This window comes from Diabrotica undecimpunctata, chromosome 4 (genome assembly GCF_040954645.1).
Source record: "Diabrotica undecimpunctata isolate CICGRU chromosome 4, icDiaUnde3, whole genome shotgun sequence".
NCBI classification, from domain to species: domain Eukaryota; kingdom Metazoa; phylum Arthropoda; class Insecta; order Coleoptera; family Chrysomelidae; genus Diabrotica; species Diabrotica undecimpunctata.
In genome coordinates, this window is record NC_092806.1 from 152,894,340 (window position 1) to 152,920,793 (window position 26,454).

Sequence of the window (26,454 nt, forward strand, 5' to 3'; positions counted from 1 at the left end):
CAAGATTTCGTTCTGTGAAACTTAATTGACAGTTAATTTGAGGCTTCGCTGGAATCAAATGTGAAAAACGGCCTAATTTAATGTTTAAGCGTCAAACCAAGAAATATAAAATATAAACACAGTATATTGTTACTAAAGAATTTTTTAGCATTAAACTGTGTTGTTCACTGCTCAATGGTTCCGAAACTAGTAAGGTAGCTAAGGGGTGAGTCCCACAGAAATATTTGGGATAGTTTCTAGCGCCAAATGCGGACGGGCTGAAACTAAAACATTTGGCGGCAAATTCAAAAAGTACGTTCTGAATTTTAGACGCAAATTCAAAAAGTATGCTCTGAATTGTAGGCGGTAAAATTCAAAAAGTATGTTTTAAATGGAAAATATAGTAAATTTCGAAATGCCAAGACTATTAAATATAGCCAAATATAAAAAGAAAAAGGCATTACCGATGATCGCGCAATTGCAAGAAGTTGCGGAAAGTAATCCGCTGAAAAACAAAACAAAACAATGATATGTGGAATGCCGGTACGTAAACAAACTTTTAAAGCAAGCGACTGATGACATATATGTTTTTACGGTAAATCCCACAGGCTTTATATCAACGGAAAGTTTAAGTTATCAATATAATGGAAATGATCGATTGCCTTTTTAAAAGCACAGTAGTAATATGTGGTTAAAGAAGTATAACAAAACTTAAGTTTAATTTACCAGAGAAAGATTCCCAAGCTTTCTCTCTTATTGAACTTCAGTCAGTAATCATGATAGGCAAAACTATTTATATAAATGAATATACTCATCATCATCAGCCCATAGTCATCCACTGCTGAACATAGGCCTCCTCGAAAAACCTCCATTCAGATCTATCTTGCGCTGCTGCAATCCAGGTGGTACAAATCCTCTTTATGTCGTCAGTCCATCTTGTGGGTGGTCTTCCCGGGTTTCGTCTATCCGCTCTCGGTCTCCACTCCAAGATTTTTTTGGTCCACCTGTTATACTTCATTCTAGCGACGTATCCTGCCCATCTCCATTTAATTTTGGCTATGTGTTTTATAATGTCTTCTACACCACTTTTTCTACGGATTTCTTCGTTTCTTACCCTATCTCGCAACGTTATGCCTAACAATGATCTTTCCATTCTACGTTGCATCACTTGTTGTTTTCGTGTAGATGTCCTTGTTAGGGTAAGTGTCTCTGCGCCATATGTAAGGACAGGCAGGACACACTGATTAAAGGCTCTTCTTTTTAAGCTGATAGGTATATCACCTTTAAAAATATCACGCAGTCTTCCATATGCTGCCCATCCCAGTGTTATTCTTCTTAGCAACTCAGCAGTTTGATTATCTCTGCTAATTTTTACCGTATGTCCAAGGTATATGTAGCTGTCAACAATTTCAATTTCGACGTCTTCTACCCTTAAAGGATGGCTCGGAACTAAATTAGTCATCATTTTTGTCTTTTGGTAGTTAATATTTAGACCTACTTTACGTGCTGCATCGCTGAGTTCATTCAACATATCACTGGCAGCCTTTAGGTCATCTGAAATCATCACAATATCATCTGTGAATCGTAGATGACTAAGCATCTCACCATCAATATTTATTCCTTTACTTTCCCATTCCAGTGACTTCAAAGCATGTTCAAGTACAGTAATGAACAACTTAGGCGACATAGTATCTCCTTGTCGAATACCTCTCCTGATATGTATCTTATCGGTAGGACCGTGCAGATTTATAGTTGTAGCATTTCTGTATATATTTTCTATAATATTGGTGTACCTATGATCAATTCGACACTCTTCCAATGCCTTTAGAAGTGCGGGTAGTTCGATAGTATCAAACGCTTTATGGAAGTCTATAAATGTTAGAACTAGAGGTCTATTGTATTCAATTGATTTTTCAATCTGTACTGTAGGTGGTCATTTGCACCGTAGTTGGGGCGAAAACGAGCCTGTTCTCTTGGCTGATATAACTCAAATTTTGCTTCCAATCAATTGGTTATTATTCTGGTATACAGTTTGTATAAATGGTTGAGTAGAGAAATTGGCCTGTAATTCTCTAGGTTCATGTTGTCACCCTTTTTATGCAGAAGAATTGTAATTAAGTTATTCCAAGCTATAGGAATTTTTTGACTATACAAGCAGAGATTGAAGAGGTCTCGTATTTTTTTCAGAAGAGAAGTTCCGCCAAGTTTTATAGCTTCTGTAACTATTCCATCATCTCCTGGCGCCTTTTTATTTTTCATTTTTTTTTTGAGTGCATATTGTATCTCATCTTGAGTAATTTCTGGAATGTCCTCAGTTCCCTGGTTTTGAACCTTTTGTCTACCGTCGTCATTTATAATGAATATACTGATCAGTACCAATTCTCTGATCATCTGTCAATCTACCTAATAAATTTACACAAAAAAACATAACAACAAATTAAAAATTTATATAAAAATGTATACTACAAACAAAATCTATTTTTTAGTTGTTCTTTTTCTTCGCGTTTTCTTGGGTTCTTCTTCTTCTTCTTTTACAATATTTGTTACTGAGCCTTTATTCCACTCTTTCTTTAATTCTTGTAACATCGTTGGCGTTAGAATCCCCTGAGCCAAAAGACGTTCCGTCAATTTGCCTTTCCCCAAAGTCAGGGGTTTTTGTCCTAAAAAAATTTTAAATTAGCGTATGACAAATAAATATTAATTTCACATAAACTTGAATTCCTCAGAATAAGACATAGAAAATATGGAAAAATTAAATAAAATTCATTGGGCATGAAGTCAATGTAATTTTCAGAGAGTAAATGAATGGAAGACAGAGAGAACGAAATGAAAACTGGGGGGAGAAAGGAACACGAGGGATATAAAGATGGAAGAATGTGAAACGGATGCAAAAGTTAGTTGTAAGTAAGAATAATTTGTAAAAATATTTACCATAAAAAAATTTAAAAGGAGTAAAAATTAAAAGTCAACTGAAATCGTATAAATCTGGTACACTTTTTCAATAATGTGTTACAATAACTTGATTGAAGTTAATAATACAAACAACAGCATCTGATCAACCAAAGAACAAAATATATATTGTTTTCCATTTTACTCCAGAAGCAAAAAAGATGCGACACTTATTTTTGAAGAAAGAAAAATAAATTCCTCACTTACCTCTTAAATATGTTTGTTTTTGTCTGCTCATAGCGAATTCTTCATCATCAGCAGCTCCAGTGCCCGAACTAATGCCGGTTTCCGAATTCCTCAACAACCTCGTCAGCTGAACTATACCTTGTTGTATGATTTGGTCTAATTCGCGTTGCATGTCCCTTACTAAGTTTGGTTCATTAAATAGATCAACAAAACGGTAACTGAAAAGAAATACAGTCAATTATATGCCTGTATAATATTTGCCATGAATAAATATCGCTAAAAATCTAACAATTCGTTCATTAGCACTAATTGAAAATCGAAATAAAGTGAATAACATCTGGCACGGATTATGTTATGATGTATACTTCATTCATAATTATAAGAACTGACTTATGCAGAATTTAAAAGTATCCCGCTGATAAAGTCGAAGCCATAAAGGGATTTGCCTCTTCAGATAAATAGTAAAAAGGGCCGGCTTAACGAATTTTATATTTTATTTGTCATTTACATTACATATTTAATTTAAATAAATATCTAGATAATTAAGGGGAAAAATACATAAACTGATGGAGTATTAGAATTAATTAATTATTATATTTCCTGTCTCAATTCTTTATTAAATATATCCAAATTTTGAAAGTCATAAACAATTTTTGTTTTGTTAAAAAAATTGCAAGTGAAATAATAAAATGGTGAAGTGAAAATTAAAATGAATTAATGTAGATATATACATATAGCTAAATATGATTATATTTTATACTTCATGTAAGGAAAGAAGTGTTTTAATTGTTAGTAAGGTATAAAGTATGTCTGAAAAAGTTGGCAACAAATGGGAAATTTCTTTATTATTAATTTCATGAAAAAAACTATTCTTCATAAACATTTCTGCATTTCATAGAAATCAATAATCAATAATCAAATTTATAAAAGTTTGAGTGGTATACACCGATAATCAAAAATATTTATTTATGCTTAAAAGTGAAGTGCTTTTAAATTTAGGTGCAGCATAAAATGTTATTTTAATTTGGTTGTAGGATTTAAAAATTATTTTTAAATTTAGATTCATGGCCTTTTAATGATGTATCAGTAGGTGCATTAATTTTTAATTTTATTTCTAAGTTACCTTATTCAATATACAAAATCAACAAATGCAAGAGTATTTTTTTATTTACTTTTTACTTTAAATGTATTATTTAATTATTAGAAGGCCATGAATCTAAACTTGGACATAATTTTTAATAGCTACAAACATTTTAAAATTACATTTTCTTGCATATCTAAATTTAAAATCACTTTCCTCTTCAGTATTAATTAATAATTTTGATTTTTCCTATCTACCACTTAATATTTTATAAGATTATCTGTTAATGATTTCTTCTATGTGATGCATAACCTTTAACGAAGAATAATTTTTTTTCGTAAAATTTTAAATAAAGAATATTTCCCATTTTTTGCCTTTTCCATTGCCATTTACTTTTTCAGACATGAAACGAAAAACTTAAACATAACAAGTCAACATAAATAAATATGAACCTTTTAAAACGAGTAAATCGGTACTCACCGAAGGGACCTCAGACGTTAAGATACAATTAGCGTCTCTTTGTAAAGACAATGAAGTCGACTTTACTAAAGTAACAAGACATTTACTTAACACAGACACTACACAGTACTCCCCTGAGTTGGTGATAAGTTATAGTCTAAAAAAATCATTATGAAATTGACTGGCCAGTGTGAAAACTAGTGCCAATAAAACACAAAACACACACAAAACATTTTCTTCGTTGAGAATAATGATTAATAATAATAATTATGGGAAATTTGTATGTTTATAAAAAGAGTTTTTTGACATTATGCTTGAATGATAATATTTGATCTGATTATATATACCTATATACAGTTGTGCTATGCTTGGCTATTATGCCGGTCCTGGCAGCTTTGGTAGCTGTGATAATTATACAACAATAGAGTATTTACAAGGGATTATTCAGTTTTACAGCTGTTATTAAAATATCTTTTATAATGAGACACTAAATTTCTGGATACAGTATAATTAGTTTGATGTACAGGTTACAAGTAAGTCGATGAAGAAGTATGATGTTAGAAAACTGAAAGATCCCAATTTTCGACTGAAGGTGAGTGAAAACCTCAACACAAAGGTGCTAAAGTGCAGAAATGCAAGAACTAGAGAGGAAAGTCTTACCATCATACAAAAAAGAGTGAGAAAAATAAAAGAACAACTCCTGAAGCAAGATATAGAAAAACGATAGATAGATACGAACTCATGGATCAGAGAAAAAAAACACAGAAAATCTCCAAGAATATAAGAGAATACATACTAACTTTAGAAGAAAGATAAGAGAAGCCAAAGAGAAACAAAAAACAGAACCATGTCAAGAAATAGAGGAGTATCGGAGTCGTTATGATAACTTCAATGTCCATCGAAAGGTGAAGGAAATAGCTGGAAAGTTCCGAAAACGCAACAACGGAAAAATAACAGATGATGAAGGCAATCTTGCAATCCCCGCGCCAATCCCCACGCCAACCCCCACGCCAGTCTCCGCCCAAACCACGTCACCATTGACGGTATAAATGAACCGTCCGCTGTTTCCAGTAGCAGTAACGCATTGATTAGGTATCGGAATATAATGATAATAAAAATGAAGTAATTAAACATAAGCATAAGTGTTTTTAAAGTTTAAAAACTTAAATGTGTAGTTATTATAAAAAATATTCATAATTAAGTAATAAGCAGACATAAAGTTTCATTAACTTACATATAGTAACCCACACCACTTCTAACACACTGAACATAATTTTAGCATAATTTTATGGTACATAATACATCTAATAAATATTTTACTTTAGTCATCTAATAAAAACACCTATGTTACTTACCTAAGCCACAAATATAAGTCCAACACATCAAATACTGCTTCTAAATGAACTAAATCTAATATGGTTTTCGGTGGTTGTAATGGCCACCCAATATTTCTACACAACCAGTCGAATGTTATCATTTCATTTTTACTATATTGTCTTGAAAACTAAAATAAACAAAATAGTAAGTAGTGAGACAACTGTACTAACTAATTACTATTTAAATGGGAATAAGCCACAATTAAAGGTTAAAATACGTTTATTGACGTTTCAATTTCCACTTCGGAAATCATTCTCAAAATACAAACATTAGTAAATTTAATTTAATTTAAAATGCCACAAGAAAATAGCTTCAGAACAACTGTACTAACTGTTTTTTATACTCTGTATGTGCCTTTTTATGTAAAAAAGTAATGTCAGCTTACCTTTAAAAACATAGTGCACACGAAAGGCATCTTTTTATTGATAGGTGCGCAGCAGAAGAGATATCTTGCTCGCAAAGGTAGAGGCACATGTTGAATCATATCCGCCAAAAATTTGAAATCTTCCGTTTGGCACATAAAATAGAGGGAATCGTCCACGGTTGACAAGTTAATGAAAATATCCTAAAAATAGATGATTGTAGAACCAAAAATCTTTGTACAGAAATGAGTAAACTAACATAAACACCGAACTTATAGCAAGGAGTTTTTATAGATCTCGATATTAGAGGAGAAAAACAAACAAATAAAATATGGACAAAATTCTTGTTTAAAATTATCGCTCTCTCGGTCCCTTACGACTGTAAAATAAATATTTATGTACATAAATCGTCATAGAAGTTTTTAGTTACCATAAGATTGCTAAGAGTGGAGTTTGGTAAATGATAAGCATATAATTCTATTTGTTCTGCTGTTGGGTGGAGCCCAGCTTGGGTTATAGGATCTGGTTGTGACGCTAAAAGATTCTGTAACGTAGGTAAGTCTTCGGACTTGAACGTGGTTACTGAGCCCTCTGGCCACTGTGTCCCATATCTGAAACAAACAATTGTGTTATTCGGTTGGTTTACATGTCTAAAATTAAGTACATTGGTAGATCGTTAACAGATCAACATTTAAATATATAATAAACTCAGTACTACAGAAATACTGTAAAAAGTGCTTTATTGCTAGTGAAGAACAAAGTGTATGAATAGTATAGAATATTTACCTTCCTGCTCTACCTGCGATTTGTAGAGCTGATGACACAGAAATAGTGTCCATTTCTCTCTCACCTTTCTCGTTCATTGTAGCTTTGATTAAGGAGTAAAATATGACACGTTTAATACTCCTAAAACATATACAGACTTAAAAATATCCTACACTGTTGACCACATTTAACTCAAAAATTAAAAGAAAATGTTTTCGATAACTTGTAGTACATACAGATTAGTTTCAAGAATGGAATTTTACAGGACAATTTTACTCAATGGTGATCATGTACTTATTTTTATTTGCAGTGTACTGGACAAGGTAATTATGATGAGGTTGTGCAAATCACACATGTTCATCTAATATCACCAAAGTCCTTGTATCAATGATAACCCTTGAATGACAAACATATTAAATAATTCATCTGGAAAGTATTAGTATTATAACAGCATTTCGTTTGTGAATACAAGATAACCAAACAAAATTCCATTTTGTCAGCATATTTTGTAATTGCTTATGATTTTTTTATATATTTCCTAAGATTATTATTTAGTTTCATTATAGTATTGTTATATCCATGAAATATGTACCCAACTTTGTATATACTACCTGAGAAGAATAACTGTCACAATTAATTTCACCAATACTGTTAAAATAAGTCATTCCAAAGCCTAAAGAGCGAATCCTCGCCATAATTCATGTTTGATGCACCTATCTTCAATTTTATTATTGGTTGCCACATTTTTAAAGGTACTTTAAGGACCTTTATGTAAAAAAATCTGTTAGAGAAAGCATAAAAAGCTTTCTATTATCATTATATTAAAAATCAAAAGTATATATTTTGAGTAAATATGGCCAGAATCATTAAATTCAACATACAGATTAAGACCCATCCCAATAGCGTCTGTAGCTACCAATATCTTACAGCTATTTTCAGGATCATTGAATTTAGCAGCTTGAGCCAGTTTGGTTCCAGGAGGAAGACCACCATATATAACAGCTACTTCCTTTCCTGTTGCTTCTATGCCCCTAGAAACACTGTAAATGTCATTTTTACTAAAGCATACTATACAGTCACCAGGAAGAACATTTTCTAAGGAACCTATGAAAAAATATTTGAATTACACAAAAAAGAAACTTTAATCATCATTGTTAACATACCTACAGCAGTATTTTCAATTTTTAATGGAGTCAGTCTTTTATAGTTACGAACCTCTAAATCTTCTCCTGTTGTTAGGCATATTTGTCTAACCAAATCGACAGCTCCAGCTTCCCCACACAAATGGATTTCTTCTGCTTTAAGACCCAACAGTGCCCTGGTCCAAGCCCAGCCTCTTTGCATATCTTTTATCATTTGAATTTCATCTATCACAGCCACCTCATCTAAAAAGGTACACAGAAAAAGTCGTTATTAATATTATTATTTATATTTTTAGGAAGTGCGTGCTGTAGAGGTGTGTGATACTCTAGTTTTTATCTTTGGTTAATTTTCCTTCTTCTTCTATAGGGTGTGAAAGAATACCCACAATGTAGTCATAGTGGTGCTTTTTAGGTTGGCTAAGCAATAATTTTGTTATAGAAGTAAAAAATTATGGTATGATACATTTATTCCACAGTATATTTATGTATGTTTGATGAGTTTTATGTTGCATTTATTTGGTTTGTGAAGGTAATTTCTGTTAATTTGGTCTCAATTATGAAAAATATGAAATATATATAAAAAAGAAACAGTGTGTAAAAAGATGTAATATATAAAGTTCACACTTACATGGATTTGTTACAGATGTCATTTCAACTGTACAAGAAACATGATTGGAAGTGTTTCCTGCTGGGTCTGCAAAATTTCTTTCTTCCCCAGTTACCAGATCACATGGTGTACCCTAAATATATAGCAAAAATATGAGCACATTGACAGTTATACAGATATAAAATGGCAATGACATGCAGAAATCAAAATATCAGTTCTGTAGAACCTACTGAATAGAACTATATAAATATAATATAATTGAAATAAACTTACATAAAATAGTAATCATAGTTAACAGCAAAAGAAATTTAAAATGTAGGGCTTTAAAATAGCAATTTAGAATAGTTGAAGGGAAAAAAAGAAACAAAATAAAGTACAATAAGTATATCCATGTAACAATGAACAAGGAAATTATTTACATGAAAAAAGAAAATAACTTACCCTGTTATTAGATTTGTTAAAGACTTCACTGGCTAGGAGTTTTAATGGCCCACAATAAACTCCAGATTTCGATGTAATAAACCTTTCTAAAGCATGATATGTTTTTCCAGAATTGGTAGGTCCAGAATGAAATATTATTTTTCTGTTTATAGCTCTTGCTTCAGGATACCAGTTAGCAGGTGATCTTAAATCAGAAATTTTTCTAAGATCGTCCATGCAGTCAAGATGGGGAAACATCATTTTGGCATGGCGTAGAAAATAGGGGAAAATATCAGTGATATTTCCAGCTCCCTGCAGAATGTCACTGAAGACTACATGTATATCTGCTGGTAAATTTTGTGCTTCTAGGCAATACCTTCTGAAACTCACATAAGCTTGGTGCTGAAGGTACTCTAAAATTGAACAAGTTCACATAAAAATAATACAGACTTTTTACAGTACACTACTATCACACATAATTGGGAAAAATAAAATAGGGAAGAATTAGAAAATAAGAAACCTAAAAGAAAAACAAAAAGCATGGAGAAAAAAGGAAAGAAATATAGTCCAGAACAAGCACAAAAATAAAGTTTAGACTGTCAGGCACTCAGACTACACTAATTAATACTTACGATCTAATCCATTATCTACTAGTAATGCTTTAATTTCTTTTTTCTGAAAAAACTTATTCAAAACCTTTAATAAATCTGTTTTATTCAAAGTTCCTGTAAGTTCTGCTCCAACATTTATGTCATCTGCACTCGGTTTAATTTGAACAGGAACAAATAACGAGGATAAACTTGAATCATCTTTTTTGTGTCTAGTTTGTAAATAACCAACTACACATTTTGCGTCGTTATCTTTAAATAATTTGGAAAGCTTTAACCCTCGTACCGTTGCACACAAATTTCTAACTTTACTAGTGTTCTGTAACATTGTAAAAAAATCTATAAAACAAAAACTGTACCAAATTTTTAGTAGACAAGCATATCAAATCAAAATATATTTTAAATATTAGAAGAAAACCAAAAATTATGAACTTTTAGGTTAGGTTAGATATTAAACTTGAGATAGGTAATGGTTTAGATTAAATTAGTTACACAGTCAGGTAAAATAGATATTTAAGTATGTTTATAATATTTAAGAGTTTAGGAATAGTGAAAAAGTATTTATTCGTGAATAAACCAAAATGAGACATAAGTATTTTAGATTATTAAACAGATAAGCGTGAGTATTAAAAATATTGGTTTCCTAGTATGCGTAGTTCAATCGTTCCTAATTTAATACATTTGAACTACTATATTTGGAGTTTGCGCGAGAATTTTTAATTTAAAAATAGAATATTGATCGCAGTTTTAGCACATAGAGATTATGTTTTAAGTGTTTATATTCATTCTCATAAGATACGATCTTACAAGATAAATAATGTTAGGAATCTTGATAAATCTGTTTTTATTGTTTTGCACACTATCTAATGCAAAAGATGCAAATGTACTCATGACTGAGGTTTTCGCAATACCTTTGGATCCTCCAATGTTTAATTGGACTTATGAAGGATTAGAAGAACAGTTTGTGTACCAAGCTTCCTTATTAAACGCTCCCGATTTACCTTCCTGGATTAATTACCTATACAGCGAACAGCATTACTCTGGGTTTTTATACGGCGTACCTCCAAAGATTAATGAAAATATTCCACTAGAAGTCGTCGCACTTAACAAAAAAACTTATGAAACTAGGGTTGAAAACATCAATATTATTATTTCTGAGAAACTAAACTCTGCCAGATATGAAGTACTTTTAAAAATTGACAATATAAATGTGGAAGATATGTTTGATGTAGATCGAATGGAAGCACTAAAGAATGTTTTTCGTAAAGAATTATGGAAAAATAGTGCTTACGATTTATACGTGACCTTTCTTAATTCTGCTGTTGATTTAGGAGCTAGAAAACCAGCAAATCCCAGGGAGGGAGAAGGGTAAGATTTTAGAGATTACTTAAATAATCTAAATAAGTTGTGACTATTACTTTTAGGGTGGTAATAAGACTGGGCAGTGAGAACTCGTTTTCCACAGAGCTGATCGAACTTCAAGAAGAAGTTAAACCGCTATGGAAAGTTCCACAGTGTCCAAGAGACTACAAAAGAACTTCTGTTGAAAGATATTTTAGAGATGCTGGATTTGCCTTGGACTGGTGTTCGTTTAGACTGGTACTTATATGTTTTAATTTACGAAACTTTTAGTTCTTCAATTATTTACCTTTTTCAGGTTGACAATAACAATTCGGCAATGCATCATAAAAATGGAAACTTAGTGAGTGATGAGGTAGATGATTCTGAAACTGGTGGAATTTGGCATTCTGTATCAAAGGCAGATGTTCCCCAAAGAAGATACTTTAATGAACTTGTGGTATCGCTGATAGTTCCTTTTGTAATATTGATTGTTTTGGGACTAGTTTTGTCATTTCTGCTATGTTTTCAACATGATGAAATGTAAGTAGGTACCTATATTTCAAATAGCTGACGATATTTTACATACCTCAAAAAATATGAAACTCATATTTTCAAATATGCAAATGATCTATGTGTGTGGAGAGTGTGCTTGGAAGCTAGTCCTTTAGCCACAGAATTGTAATATAAGTTATTTGTTTTTAAATCATATAACCAACTTTAAAGAGAACGTTACATATTAGTGGATAGTATAATACTGATTATTCGAGTTCATTGCTATTACGTTTTTCCATTTTTCTTTACATCTCACTAAAATTCTGTTAGTATAATGTTGCTGTAAGTCATCCAATGTGAATAAAGGTACAAATAGTATAACATGTGTAGTATCAACAAACTGGTCAACCAGTTGATTGATCTAGGTATACTTTGTTATTATTCTGCCTAAATGCAAGGTGCTTCCAACTACATTGGATCTGAGACTTACATTGATTAATTGGTTTGGTGAATAAAACAATGTAAAGCAAAATGCAGCAACCTGCTTTAAAGGCAACACTAAATTTTTCCTCTTTATCGGAATCTCTATAGAATCGCTGTAGAAAGCCTTTAAGCTAAAACAGGTTCAGTATCTAAAACCTGGTGACCTGAATGAATTTTGAACTCACTCTAAGTATCATCATACATTGTGAGTACACAATCGATCAAATTAGAGGTGTCTTCAGATATTATACTAATGAATTAAAAAAAGAAAAAGAGTAGAAATAGCGGTTACTTATCCTATCACTAGAATATTCATAGCCCTTGGAAATATTTTAAGCATAAATGATAGCATTAGATAGATTTATGTGATCACTATAGCCAAAATATTAAGTGCTTCTGAAAGCCCAGCTCCATTGGAAAACCACTTTCATTATCAACATCCCAAAGGAGACGACATTCTAAGAAGAATTGCGAATTGTAAATATTTCAGACGTAAAGATCAGCTATAGTTATGCGGAAGTACAAAATTTCAAATTTAAAATCTGCTTATTTTCAAAAATATGTCTGATATGACATAATGTTTTTTGAGCTCAGTTGTCTCATTGTTCAATTTGTTTTATTTTTTAGCGAAGACGAAAGTGACCATTATTTCCATAATTTATTTCACATTTGTACGGATTATTACTATGATCATTATATTTACAAAAGGTAACATAAATGGTACATTTTATAACCGCAGAGATTCTGTAAGTTGCTAAGTAGTACTAACAATTTAAAAATTTCCATTATCTAACACTAACATAAATATTTACAAAATCATCCCATGTCATTTCTTACTCCTTTTTACCATCATATATATGTACAGGCCTTGTAAAAGGTCCTTCCTCTAAAAACTTGGTTATTTCCCTCCATTTTTTTCGGTCCCTTGCTTTCTCTCTTCAATTTCTCACGCCTATTTCGGACAAGTCTTGGTTTACTACTTCCAACCACTTCTTCTTTGGACGTCCACTTCTTTTTTCCCCATTTCTCCTTCCTTCAGTATTGTTTTAACATTTCGATTCTCTGGCATTCGTATGTGACCAAGCCATCTAGCTCTTTGGGCTCGTATTTTTGCCGTAATTGCTGGTTTTCCATACATCCTCATTATTTCTTTATTCGTTCGTCTTCTCTAAATATTTTCTGCCTGTCTTTATTCCTCCGAAGATTTTTCTGAGCACCTTTTTTTCCCAGATCTCTACTTTCTTTTCTTCCTGCTGGTTCATAATCCACGTTACACTGGCATACATCACTGTGGGTCTGATTACTGTCTCGTAGACTCGCAGTTTAGCTGCTCCTGACACATTTTTTGCTGTAAGTAATGTATTTAGTGACCCTATCGCTCTGCTTTCCTTCATTAATCTTTTGTCTATCTCTTTTTCTTCTTTTCCCGTGTTCGTTATGGTTACTCCTAAGTATTCTGACACTTTTTCAAAATTATAGACAGTTTCTGCTCCTTTCATTTTGATATATTTGTTATGCCTCCTCTCATTTCTATATATTGTGTTTGTGTTTGGTTTATTATTAATCTGTATCTTTTCGCTTCTTCTTCAAATTTCTGGAAAACTTTTTCTAAATGTTTTTGCACTGTTCCCTGCTTTTGAAAATAGTCCTGTTTGTGCTTATATTTGATCTTCTTACGATTTGTTCTAACACTAGGTTAATTCGTTGATAGCGGATCCCCTGGTTTTAAACCTCTATTCACTGTGAACTATGTTGAAAAGCTTCCTTCTATTGTTACCCTATTCATCGTGTTCCTAAGCATCATTCTCACTAGCCTTATAAGTTTTTCTGGCATTTCTAATGTTCTCATGGCCTCATATAGCATTATTCGATTTAGAGAGTCATATGCTTGTTTAAAATCGATAAACAGCATATGTAATCCTAAGTTGTGTTCGTAGCTATTATTTTGTATTAATTGGAACATACTTATTTGATCAGTAGTTGTTCTTCCTGATTTAAAAGCTCCCTGGTATTCTCCAATCACTATGTTATCATATTTTATTAATCTTTTCCTAATAATTTTTGCAAGTATTTTATAAACTATTTCGAATAACGCCATACCTCTGTAGTTTTCGCACTCCGTTTTGTCTCATTTTTTATAGATAGGACAAATAAGAGCACTATTCCATTGTTCCGGCATTTCTTAATATTGCTAAATTATTAGTATCAAGTGAAATATCCTTTCCTTCAATCTTTCGCCACCTTCCTTAAAAATCTCAGCTGGGATACCACTTTTTCCTGCACTTTTGTTATTTTTTAGGTCTCTCATTATTTCTTTGACTTTATTAAGAGTTGATTCCTCGCACGTCCCTTCTTCATCTTCTTGCCAATTCCCATTTTACTCAAGTTCCTATTGTTGGTCTGTATTAAATAGATCTTCGAAATATTCCACCCATCTGTTTAATTTTTCGGTTGTAGTAGAAGTAAACCTTCTTTGGCTTGCTTTTGGTCTATATATATATTAAACCTAGATAGCGCCGAGCTTTCGACATCTTCTTCAGGGCTTCCGAGGTCTCAGTCCCCACACACTACTACACTGATCACTTATCAAAGCATTACTGGTGCTGGGAATAGAGGACGGGTCATTTATACCGTCGATGGTGACGTGGCTTGGGTGGAGGTTGGCGTGGGGATTGACGCGAACATTTCTGACTGTCGGATTTTGGTTGACTGGTGGAGCAGATGGTATTTTCTTTATGGGAGGTCTCCAAGTCGAAGGTAATCGACGAACAGTGAGTTCTGATAGATTAAAATAAGCGAGTGGTATTTATTGAATCCCTTATAGCCTGTACTTGGGTTTTTGAACATTCATTTTACATTGGTAAGTGTCTGTGTATTGACAGCTAAAATGGCGAGACGTGGTTTAGATATAAATCAACTAATATTTAATTTGCACGCTTTATTTACTGTGTGCCAATTAAATTAATTACTTTAAATTACCTACTTACCTTTAACGTACACTTGTAAAACATTTACATCAGGAGTTAGTCTTTACTTCAATTGTGCTTTTATTCTTGTTGCATATTATGTCTTCAGTAACTCGTTTTGGCTTAATAACAACAAATACTAACAAAAACTAGGTAACTCGTTCTTAGTAGTAATAAGATGACCTTTATTTTTGCAAGTAATATTTGAACAGTAGTTTAATTTGACAATCTTGTGGTACTACACAATCTGTAACTCATAACTGAGATACCTCATCATCAGTTGGCACTACAGCTCTTCATGAGCCCTGGCTTGCCTCAAAACATTCTTACATCATTCCCTAGTATCTGTCTTTTAATACTTGAATACGAAATACCTAGTACTTGAATTAAAGTTGGCGAAATGTATTAATATTTATTTAATGTAAACTAATTAAACTTTTTAACAAAGGAAATTATTTTCTAATTGACGTTATTGTTAATTAACTAGCAAATTTATTGTTTTTAGAGCTAGTCATATAGATGACCTAACATCAGACCAAATCAGCTACGCTGAAACAGTTCACAGACCTGTAGAGACTTTCAGAAGTTTTAACAACCGGGACAGTACACTCTCGCCTGATCTCTGCAGTCATTCCAACAGCCCCAACTCTACGATTAACAGGGGCGTGCACTGTAGACCTAGTCCTCCACCTTACGTAAGACCTAAGTTTAAGTCTGATTTGTGACAAAATGGAGAGGAAGAGGAGAAAACGTGGTATTGCTAAGCAGCTAACATTCAACGTCAACATATGGTAGTTGGGAGTAGTGTCAGAAGCGACTGATGATGATTTTGTAGCAATATTTGGAAGCTGTACGCAGTTTTGTTTTTTGGAAGGATTATAATTGTATCTATAACATTTTATTAGAGGCAAATGGATATAAATTATTAGAAAAATCTGACTAATAACATAATAAATTACTAAAATACTAACATAGCAAATAAGAATTTATAATTTTAGATTTATTTAATTTTCAATCACTTTTTTTACAAATTTTTATTGTTAAACGTACATATCCTTCCTTATACAAAAATTATGACATCAATAAGAAATAAAATAAACTAAAAAAATGTCTTATTTATTACTACCTATTAGCATACATGATATTTTAAAGAACAATATGGCAACTCTACGTCTCTGCGAGTAAATGTCAATGTCAAAATTGGATGATCTTATATACTATACTACATTTAACAGAAAAGTAGCCGTCAACAAATGCATGCACAGAACACGCGAGACCTGATATTTATATAATTGTACAGGGTTGTATTAAGATTCTAGCAGTCTATAACATCTAAATTTGAAATGAATTAATTTATAATTTTTAGGATTACTGTTAAAATAATAGTAATCAATGATTAATCTTCCAAAGAAGTATACTTTAATATCAGTTTTTGTAAACTGTCATTCACACATCATTAGATAATTGTTGTATTAATCAAAAGGCAAAAAATAGAAAGTTGTTTTTATACATTTTACGCTTTAAGACCAATATTTGGAAATAAGTAATAATATTATCATTGGGTATCTTGTGTAAAAGTTAGGGAAAATACTTATACATATATTATTGGGTAGATAGACTTATACATTTAACATTACATTAACATTAAAAAATAAAATTTATTAAGTCGACGTTTCGATTTCGATTTAACATTTATTTGTGTCAGCAGAAACGAATGTATATTTAGAAGAATTGTGACGTCACTATTGTTGACTTTGATGCCGGTTATGTCGAAGATGGTTCGACATATCAAAATGCCGTTTTCAGATTTTGATTCAGGAGACAAAACTATATATGAATCCATTGATAGATCGTCCCCAATATTGCATAGGCGACAACGCACAAAGGAACATACTTTGCGGATGTAAAACGAAAGGTTTTCTTTGAAAATGAAGAAAAAAACTTTTTACTATTACATATAAGTCATATCCAATTATGAAAAATAAGTACTGAAAATTACATAGGTACAATGAATAAAATGGGTTACAGTTTTTCATTTTTAAAATATTCCATTTTGTTTATGTAATTTCGAATAATTTCGTATCTTTTATTTATCATTGCTACTCATTTCCACATCAAAAGCTAGATCCATCTTCAACCGGATGGGGGTCTTCTTCAAGAGCCACAACCTCTCTCTTGCTATAAAAGTAAGAATGCTGCGATGCTACGTCTAATCTGTTCTTTTTTATGGCGTTGAATCGTGGACTTTGAACGAAGATATGTGTAGAAAATTGGAAGCATTTGAGATGTGGCTGTATCGGAGAATACTTAAAATCCCGTGGACTGACCGAGTCACCAATGAGGAGGTCCTCAGAAGAATGAAGAAGAACCAAGAGGTACTGACCACCATAAAATCTCGAAATTTATAGTACTTTGGACACATTATGCGAAATGAATCCAGATATGCCCTTCTATAAGCCATCCTGCTAGGAAAAATATTTGGACAACGGGGTCCAGGAATTACATGATGGATTTTTCAGACCTGTCGAGAGTCCATCCAAAAATGCTTGTCTTGATGAGGTGACTGACTTATCAATCCATGTTTTTCATTTAGTATGACCGGCGTTAATCCAAGTCTCATCTAAATAAAATATTTTACGATTGCCATTCCTATAATCTTTTATCTGCCTTAAAAATTCTCTTCTCCAGATTACAAGGTCATCTCTGTCTGTAAGCATACTGTTCCTGCCACGTTTTTCAAATTTGAATTGAAGTTTTTTCAAAAGCTTGTAAAAAGTAGCACGTTTGAAATCAGGTAGATTGGGTCGTCCTTGACCTGTTGTAGAACTCTATCTGTCGTGGGAATTTCATTTCTAAAAAAGAATTGATGCACTATTCTTCTTATCGCTCTAATAACTTTAAACACAGAACTATCCGATACCTCTAACTTTATCGGCTACTCTTTTCTCAACAGCAGACAATATTAACGCCAGATTTTCTTGTAACTCGTGTTTATACACGTTTACAATTATTTCTTTAACGTTTACGCTTAAATGGCCTTTTTTCAATCTCTTTTTGGGGGGAGTTAAAGGTATGTTTACGAGTTCATCGGCAGAATCCGTGTCCGACATATTAATTTTGTTTTAGTGACTGTGTATACAAACCTGCAAAATATTATTTACAGGCTAATATTATACTCGTCGAGACGAATCTAAATATGTACTTCCGGTTGCGATCCGACACCGGAAGTGACCCGAAACGCGCATAAAACGTCAAGATAGAGCTAATCTGACACCGGATTCGTGATCAGCATGCAAAATTAACTGCTAAATGATATCCATGTCGACATTTGATGAACTAAAAATTGCATTCCGGTTTTGAGGTCGACTTCCGGTTTCGTTTTTATTAGTCAAATCAATCAACGTAGAGTTCAAAAATGTAAGTTCACGAAATTATCATTTATAGTTTTTGAGTTATTGATAAAAATATTTTTACTTCCGGTCGATGTCGAGTTGGTCCGCTAGTAATCTCTATGCACTGAACCCAGTCCCAACTTTCTAGTAAATTAGTAATTAATTTTTTGCTACATTAGTCATATTTTGAAGTCCACTGCCGTAACCGGAAGTTACTTTACACAAATCACGCGTGCTTATATAAGTTGTAATATTAGTTGTAAACTTAAAGTAAAACAATATTCACATGCAGTTTATCAACAAAATAAAACTGCATTAATTAAAACAAAGGTTTAAATGTTTATTTTTAGATTAGTATATATAAAAAGAAAGTTCATCATTATCATTCTCTTTGTCTTTATTCCTATGTGGAATCCCCTTTACCTACGTGTCCTGTCTAAGCGCCTCTTCCAGTTGTTCTTTCTCTCTTACTCCTACTGTATGTTTCTGCTTCTTTCTACTATCTTTTTTAGAATAAATACTCTTGTTGAACCATTCAACCTTTATACACTACTGTCCAAAATTAACGCACTATTTTAAATGTACCACAAGTTTGAAGCTATTTTTCTTCTGAACGGTTGATTGGATTTCGATAAATTTTTTCTCACATTATAGGTCATTCTACATTCCTAAAGAATTACTGTACAGCTCTAAGATATGTTAACGTTTTACCCATATACGGGCGTAAAAATAAAGTTGTGTTTTTTCATCTTATTTTGTGGAATTATCTCGATATCTCTATTATCAAAGATTACACCGAACTTTAAATGTAATATGTTTTTATTAACATTTAATACAACCAAATTCTAAGAAAACATAAATTAAATAATCTTTAACAATTTCTTCTCCCAAAAACACTTAATAACAAGTATTTTCACCTGTACTTGTCTTGATCAATTGCATTCCAAACTTCTCTCACCATAACTTCTACGTCATCAAGAGAGGCAGAGGCAGATAGTGGTCGCCAGCAATCAATAATTTCCCACAAATTTTCTATGGGCTTTAGATCAAGGTTGCAGTGTGGCCAGTTCATGGTTTGTATTCAAAACTCATCGAAATTCCATTATCATGCATTAAAAGAACATTATTGACTATTTAAGGAGTAAATAGAATATATGGTTAGACAAATTGTCTGTAATAACCTTTCATTTGTTAAGGAACCTCTTCGTAAAGCAATAAAGTCCGTTCGCGCTGTAATAGATATTCCTTCCCTAACCATTACATATCCTCCATTGAATAAACTAGCGTTCTCATGGCCATCGAATACCTCTCATACGTCTCTCTGACCTATATAGGCAATACCTCGATTGAAAATGCTCTCTGAAATCTACTTTTATAACTATATCTACTTCTACGATGATTTTCATTTAAAGCTGGTGCTCTAACTGATATCCTTACATGCAAATCTTGTTCAGCAAAGACTCTTTTGTAAAGGGTTTTTACTAATTTAAATATTATGAACTATATTATATCTGCATCTTGTATTTATAAATGTCTCATTCTGTCAAAACGTTCTCTTGTAGCACGAAGCCTGATAAACTGATACTGGCGTGGTGTTGTGAGTCTTCCTCTTCCTTGTCCACGCCGTCTCGTATGATCGTTTTGTTTCTCGAAAACGTTGAATGACTCGTGATATTGTAGGATGAGATACTCATAATCTCAAGACTATTTCACGATAACTTAACCCTATATAAGCTACATTAATTGCCTGAACACATTCATCTCGTCTCAGATTTCTTGAAATACGGTCTATGTCAACTGATTCCAATTGTTTGATTTTTCATAGCCAACTAACTGCTTCCATTAATGAGTATTACAATTCAATAAAATCACGTTTTAATTAATTAGAAATATACCTACAATGTGAAAAAATCATCGAAATCCAATAAATTAAGAGCTTAAAAGAAAAATAGCTTTAACATCATAATACATTTGAGGTGGTGCGTTAATTTAGGAGAGTAGTATATTATTAGAAGACACTCGTGGCTCCAAAATCTGAGGAAGTGGTTCGGGCTCACATCGGTCGAACTATTCAGAAGCGCCGCAAATAAGATCAGAATTGCCATGTTAATAGCCAACGTTCGCAACGGACAGGGCACTTGAAGAAGAAGAAGTATATTTGTGATGTATTCTGATATTCGATTTCTATCTAAAAAAATATTCGACTGAATACTGTAGATATAATTAGTCTTGTATACTCTTATTTCTTGATGTGGTAGCGATAATACGGTTCGTTCGGTATGTGGCATTGGACTCACTGCGTTAACTCAACCGATTCTTCATGTTACACTTTCCAAAAAATACAGATTGTACTTTTGTATATTATTGATTAAGCTAACAATTACAAAGTTAACCCAAATCGGTGTTCTACATTTGCCCGGTGTCAGCAATGACTAACTCATTGTTATTTTATATTTATATAAACTCACTTAAATACACACTTTGTGTTAATTACACAAAGTCGTGTGTGAGTGTGTGTGCATGTAAATACTCGATGTTTTTGTATAACAAATATATTTTTGTATTTACCAATATTCTTTGTAACAACACGTTTTTGCATTTAACTAAATTCCAATCCAATTAACGTGAATATTCAAAAATCTCTATGTGGGACATGCTACAGGTAGTATAGTTTTCATTAGCAATATTTCCGATCCATAAAATAGCACAGGAAGAATTCTGGAATTCTTTCCCAGATAAATCTAGTTGATGGATACCAAATATTTTTGGGGTCATTTGGTACTCTCCAAAAGTTTTCCTTCTGTGCTCTAGTGCCTGGTATTCAGGAAAAATATGATCATTATTTCTGTTTCTATGCCCTAGAATCTGCAGCTTTAAGTCTCAACGAAACATTGTATGCAGCTGTCCCTTGACTGGCCATGGCGGTAAGGAATCTTGTTATGACTCTGATTTCTGCTTGTTTCAGCAATACCTACGTTAGTCCTATCAGCGTGTATATATTTTGTCATGTCCTTGACCAGGTATACTTTTCCAGTGGGATTTTTTTCAGGCTCTGGACCGAAATATGTTGTAGTTAGTGTTCTTTTAGCAGGGTTGTCAGCTTTTTCGTTCGCTTATAATCCCTGAATACCTAGCATGCATATCTGTGTAACGATGTTACGATGCCCCAGTCTATCGGGTTGTTCTCAGCATTTGTTCTGAACCTATTAATAATCCAATATAAAAAATAAAATAGTTTTAAAGACAACAATTTATTTTGGTCATTCAAAATATACTTTTTTTATACATAAGTATAGATACATAATATTAACATTTGCAATCACAACATTTGGTAAACAAAAGTACTCTGCTTAACCTAAAAATACTGTAATTCTTTGAGATGACTAAGTACAACGAGCACAAAAGTTAAGTAACGTGCCGATCAATCGTTCTTACTACCTGGATCACAATAAATATCTGTTAAATTTTCCTGGGACTCTACGTTGTCCTGTCTAGACAAACGACCGGAACTTTGGGAACTAGGTACGCTAAAATTACTACAACTTCGTTCGATAGAACCTAAGTACAAGGAAACTGAGCTACCGATATCGTCTGATATTGTTCTGCGGCGTTCTGCGTAATTATTGCTTTGATCCCCCATTCCTTCGGTAAAGCCTTCAGAAAATACGTTGGTTTGACTCAATTCGGTAGCGTCTGTAAGGTTTTGTTCGCTTCTAGTAACCTTGGGTGTCTTTTCTGGTGATAAACTCTTCTGTGACACTGGCGAGAGAGGATAACTTCTAGAACTAGGCGTTCTAATCTCTGAACTGTGTCCAGATTTAGATGGAGTAGAAACTTCCGACACTAGAGGTGTGCTTTCGTTATCACTGGTCTCGTTTAAGTCCGGACTCGAATGTAATAATTTCTCTTTTAACCTGTGCAATGTATCAAGGTTAATCTTGGTTTCTCTCTTTTCTCCTTTAGGACTATTATCTATAGACTTAGATCGAGTCCTCAGCCGCCTTTCCCCTTTGTGAAAATTCAAGGAGCTTGGTCGTTGTTTTGTTTGTGAAGCAGTTGTCTTGTGTTCTTGCAAAAGTGGAGTTTCGTACGAGACCGAAGCCTTCGTGGTGCTAATGCATATTCGAGGTGGAGTGTCTGGCAACTCAGTTTTGATGACAACGTGGCGGCCTTTTGATGAATTTTCACTTGACTTTAAATTTGAATACTTGCCCATGCTGCCTACGGATATTTTTCTTTCTGGAACTACACAAACAAAAGCTATGTTATCAAATGTAATTCAAAATTATAGTTATCTAGCTGTGTTTTGTGTTTTTGCATCCCATAAAAAATTTATATACACTTATTCGTAATTTTGTGCTCAATATATTTCAAATTATATGAAAAATAAAGAATCTACATTTATTTTTGATATTTTGAAGTCCCAAACTAATAAAATTGTCCTAGTAGAAATAAAACAAACAACGCAATAAGACCTATTTTAATACAAACCAAAGAAACAAGGTCACAAACAAAGAGGTTCTGGGAAGGATGAACAAAGAAATGGAAATTTTAAATTCAATAAAAACAAGAAAATTAGAATATCTCGGACATATTACACGTGGAGAGAAATACACCTTGCTCCAACTGATTATACAGGGAAAGATCCAAGGAAAGAGAAGCATAGGGAGGCGTAGAATGTCATGGCTGCGCAACCTGAGGGAGTGGTACGGATGTACATCAAATGAACTTTTCAGAGCAGCCGTCTCAAAAGTCCGAATAGCTATGATGATTGCCGACCTCCGCCGCGGAGATGGCACTTGAAGAAGAAGAAAGAAACAAGAAATACCAAAGAACTATATTCGTAAAATATTTTGTTAATGTGACAATTTTTATTTGGGTGAAACATCTAGTCCATTAATTGTTGAACGAGCTTGAATCTTAAGTAAAAACAGAGATTTTGATGGATATCAGATATAAAAACATGCTTGGGTCAATGAACACAGAGTCCAAGGAAAAGATGCTTTAAAAATTTTGAAAAAAAAAACAGGTAGTAGAAAGAAAACAACAAAGATCAGAATTTGATGTCAATCTAGGTTTCAATAATACTCAGCTCCAGAAGTTCAGAACATGGCTGAGGCCTCCAAGATTGAGGCAAAAAAGTCTAAACTATAAAGGCTAAATTAATTCTTTATATTTTTATTTCATTAGTTTTTTAATCAACTCCGGATTAGAAGTCGCATTGTCAAAAATATCATTTTAATAATAATTAATAACTACAATTTGTAAAGACCAGAAAATCGTGAATAGGTTTTTAAAGACATGGAACTATATATCCATCTTGAACAACGAAATTGACGAAGGTATACTGAAATATGCGCAGGTGGATTCGACGGTCTTACAAAGCAGTAGGAATTACCAACCCAGTAGAACATACATAGATCTTAAAAACATGAAAAATTGGTTGTGGAAAAGTGGAAAAAAAAACAGTATTTGGAGATCAGACTACGTACTATTCGCTGTTATATATTTTCAATATTATTATATGGAGCTGAAACTTAGTAGAATTAGTTCGCTCGTTCTCCATTCTTCCGGTATTTTATACTTATATCTAATGCGCGCTACATTATTGCTTGTAAACCATCTAGGCTATCTTCAAAAACTACTGCGTCATCAGCATATCTAATGTTGTTTAGACGCACTCCGTTAACTAAGACGCCTTCCTGTAGTTGTCCCAGTGCTTGCTCGAAGATACGCTCCGAGTACATGTTAAATAGCACTTGTCTCACTTAATGTCACTGTGTTAATGTTGGCAGTTTAGTTGTAATATAAATTATATATAATTCGCAAGTCTCTATCATCCAAGTCCGCTTCTTTCAAGATGAATATGAGCTTGTCATGTTTTACTCTATCAAATGCCTTTTTGTAGTCGATAAAACAAATATATACATCTCAGTTGACATCCCTGCACCTCTGGATAAGCACTTATATAGCGAATAGCGCTTCTCGGGTGCCTAAGGTATCGCGGAATCCAAATTGTGTCCATGACACACCCTTTTAAAAACGTTTTAAGTAAGTGGCTTATTAGGCTAATTATTCTGTAGTCTTCGCATGTTTTTGCATTGAATTTTTTGGTATAGTTACGAAGGTCGCCTTTAACCAGCTTTGGGGAATATTTCCAGTTATATATTTTGTTAAATATAGTCGTTATCCATTTTATTCCTTGTTCGTCCATAAGTTTTAGGAATTCTGTATAAAATTTGTCAAGCCCTACAGCTTTAGCATCTTTAGTTTTTCTAATAGTAGCCATGACTTCTTCAATGGCAATCTGCCTTTCATCTGCAAATGTTACTTCCATATATTTCTTCCAAGTGTCTAATCTCTCTTCCAAACTTAGCAGTGGATTCCCTTGGTTGTCTGCCAAACATCCAACTCTTCAAGGCTTGTATAAGCCTGCAGCTTCTCTAACTTTTTTGTGCATATTGAATGAATCGTGTTTTTGTTGTAATAGCTGTATTTCCGCGCATTGTTCTCTCAGCTGTGTGTCCTTAGTCATTCTGATTGTTTTTTTGATTTCTTTATCTATTCTTTTGTATAATGTCTTGTCCTGATCTTTAACCTTTCGCCTCTCTTCCATCATATCTAAAATCTCATTTGTCATCCACGATTTTATCTTAATTTTGATGGTTTGAGGAATTTTTCTTGAATGATTCAACAATGACTCCCAATGCGAGAAACAATTTTATAGAGAGAAGAATATCGATATCTGTGTGTACTTCAAGAGACAAAGAAAAAGTGATAGGATCAAATTGCCTAATGTTCTACAGTGGTGTTGCGAAAGAAACCAAAGCCAAAGAAAGAGTCGCCATGTTAGTACACCAGACACTTACAAATCAATTAGAAGACTGTACATATGTCTCAGAAAGAATAGTCCGCACAAAGATTAAACTAGATTTCAAGCTCTTAAACGTGAAAGCAATTTATGCAAGTGAGAGTGCGTAGAGAAAACTTAATATTTATCGAAATAACTCGTTTAGAATGAGGTATGTAGATATAATAGGGTAAAGATTGATTCAGTTGAATTACAGGTCCTTCAAAATATCTATTTGTTTTTTATAGTTTAGTTATTTTATATCACTGAATTGTATTAAGTAATTTGTACAATAAATAGTACATTTATACTAATTTCTTATATAATCCAGCATTAATTGAAAGCACAAGCAAATGATCAAAAGACCTTTCCATTTCTATAAAAAATATTAGAAAGAAACTTACACCCTTATAACCATGATTATGTAGGATGCAAAAAGTACCTGTACCAGCTAATGTGACTAGTTTTAGGAAATTAATGAAAAACTCAACTCTAAAAGAATTCTGATTATATCGAAGCAATTGTGCAACAATTAATATAGATAAGCCAGTCTTTAGGCTCTTTGTACTCATTCAGCAGCCTAAATACTACAGAGGGATTAGCGAAATTAGTATCTATTGAAATCTTTAGAGCATTGGACGGTAAGTAACTCTAAAGGTCTCAAATTGCATCGAACTTACCGAAGCTTTTAAGTGAACTAATCCATGTTTTTATCTTGCGGCTTGTTAAATATGGTTACAATATTGTCAGTATTTTTTTGGAAAAAATTTAGAATTAATTTCCGGTAAACCAGATTATACTTTGAAAATACTTGTCCTTATTTATAGTTTTCTCAGAATAGAAGATGTTTGGAGCGTTTTTTATGTTGTGAAAGTTTTGATAAAATATAACAACCTTATAACCTCACGATTGACACAAAGTTTTAATATGTGTACTCTTTTTCAAAAAAGGATGAAAAAGTATTTAGGCATAACCATTTAAATTATTCTTTGATT

The 26,454-nt window shown here is 32.8% G+C and overlaps 3 protein-coding genes across 14 annotated transcripts in view; 1 reads left to right on the forward strand and 2 right to left on the reverse strand.

Moving 5' to 3' along the window:
• Nucleotides 1–2,410: 2,410 nt before the first annotated feature.
• Suv3 (Suv3 RNA helicase) lies at nt 2,411–10,403 on the reverse strand. Its single transcript, XM_072530590.1, has 11 exons — nt 9,960–10,403; nt 9,349–9,740; nt 8,929–9,040; nt 8,322–8,543; nt 8,040–8,262; nt 7,180–7,299; nt 6,824–7,004; nt 6,417–6,596; nt 6,010–6,158; nt 3,136–3,332; nt 2,411–2,639 (listed from the first exon to the last, which is right to left on the reverse strand). The coding sequence occupies exons 1-11, from the start codon at nt 10,261–10,263 to the stop codon at nt 2,455–2,457; spliced, it is 2,265 nt and encodes a 754-aa protein (XP_072386691.1). The 5' UTR covers nt 10,264–10,403; the 3' UTR covers nt 2,411–2,454.
• Nucleotides 10,404–10,648: 245 nt separating this feature from the next.
• Nucleotides 10,649–16,303, forward strand: Scgalpha (sarcoglycan alpha). 2 transcript variants are annotated; one of them, XM_072530591.1, is made up of 5 exons: nt 10,649–11,303; nt 11,360–11,534; nt 11,593–11,816; nt 12,879–12,959; nt 15,723–16,303. In XM_072530591.1, the coding sequence occupies exons 1-5, from the start codon at nt 10,753–10,755 to the stop codon at nt 15,940–15,942; spliced, it is 1,251 nt and encodes a 416-aa protein (XP_072386692.1). In that variant the 5' UTR covers nt 10,649–10,752; the 3' UTR covers nt 15,943–16,303. The 2 variants fall into 2 exon arrangements, with proteins under 2 accessions (XP_072386692.1, XP_072386693.1); XM_072530592.1 differs by lacking the exon at nt 12,879–12,959 and having other exon boundaries at nt 10,651–11,303; nt 15,723–16,300.
• Nucleotides 16,304–21,896: 5,593 nt separating this feature from the next.
• Nucleotides 21,897–26,454, reverse strand: part of Arms (Ankyrin repeat-rich membrane spanning) — a 168,671-nt gene continuing 164,113 nt past the window's right edge. For all 11 annotated transcript variants that reach the window (XM_072530599.1, XM_072530600.1, XM_072530603.1 and 8 more), the window contains one exon: nt 21,897–22,854. In XM_072530599.1, coding sequence (XP_072386700.1) covers nt 22,031–22,854 — 824 coding nt within the window. In that variant the 3' untranslated portion in view covers nt 21,897–22,030. The remainder of the gene's footprint in view (nt 22,855–26,454) is intronic.

Excerpts from the sequence above, each read along its gene's own strand:
- Suv3 (XM_072530590.1), bottom strand. The coding sequence starts at position 10,263 with ATGTTACAGAACACTAGTAAAGTTAGAAATTTGTGTGCAACGGTACGA. Across the intron at positions 6,159-6,416 it reads TGTGCACTATGTTTTTAAAG|TTTTCAAGACAATATAGTAA; the intron begins GTAAGCTGACAT and ends TGTTTATTTTAG. Across the intron at positions 2,640-3,135 it reads AAAACAAACATATTTAAGAG|GACAAAAACCCCTGACTTTG; the intron begins GTAAGTGAGGAA and ends AAATTTTTTTAG.
- Scgalpha (XM_072530591.1), top strand. The coding sequence starts at position 10,753 with ATGTTAGGAATCTTGATAAATCTGTTTTTATTGTTTTGCACACTATCT. Across the intron at positions 11,817-12,878 it reads TGTTTTCAACATGATGAAAT|CGAAGACGAAAGTGACCATT; the intron begins GTAAGTAGGTAC and ends TTTATTTTTTAG. Across the intron at positions 12,960-15,722 it reads GATCATTATATTTACAAAAG|AGCTAGTCATATAGATGACC; the intron begins GTAACATAAATG and ends TATTGTTTTTAG.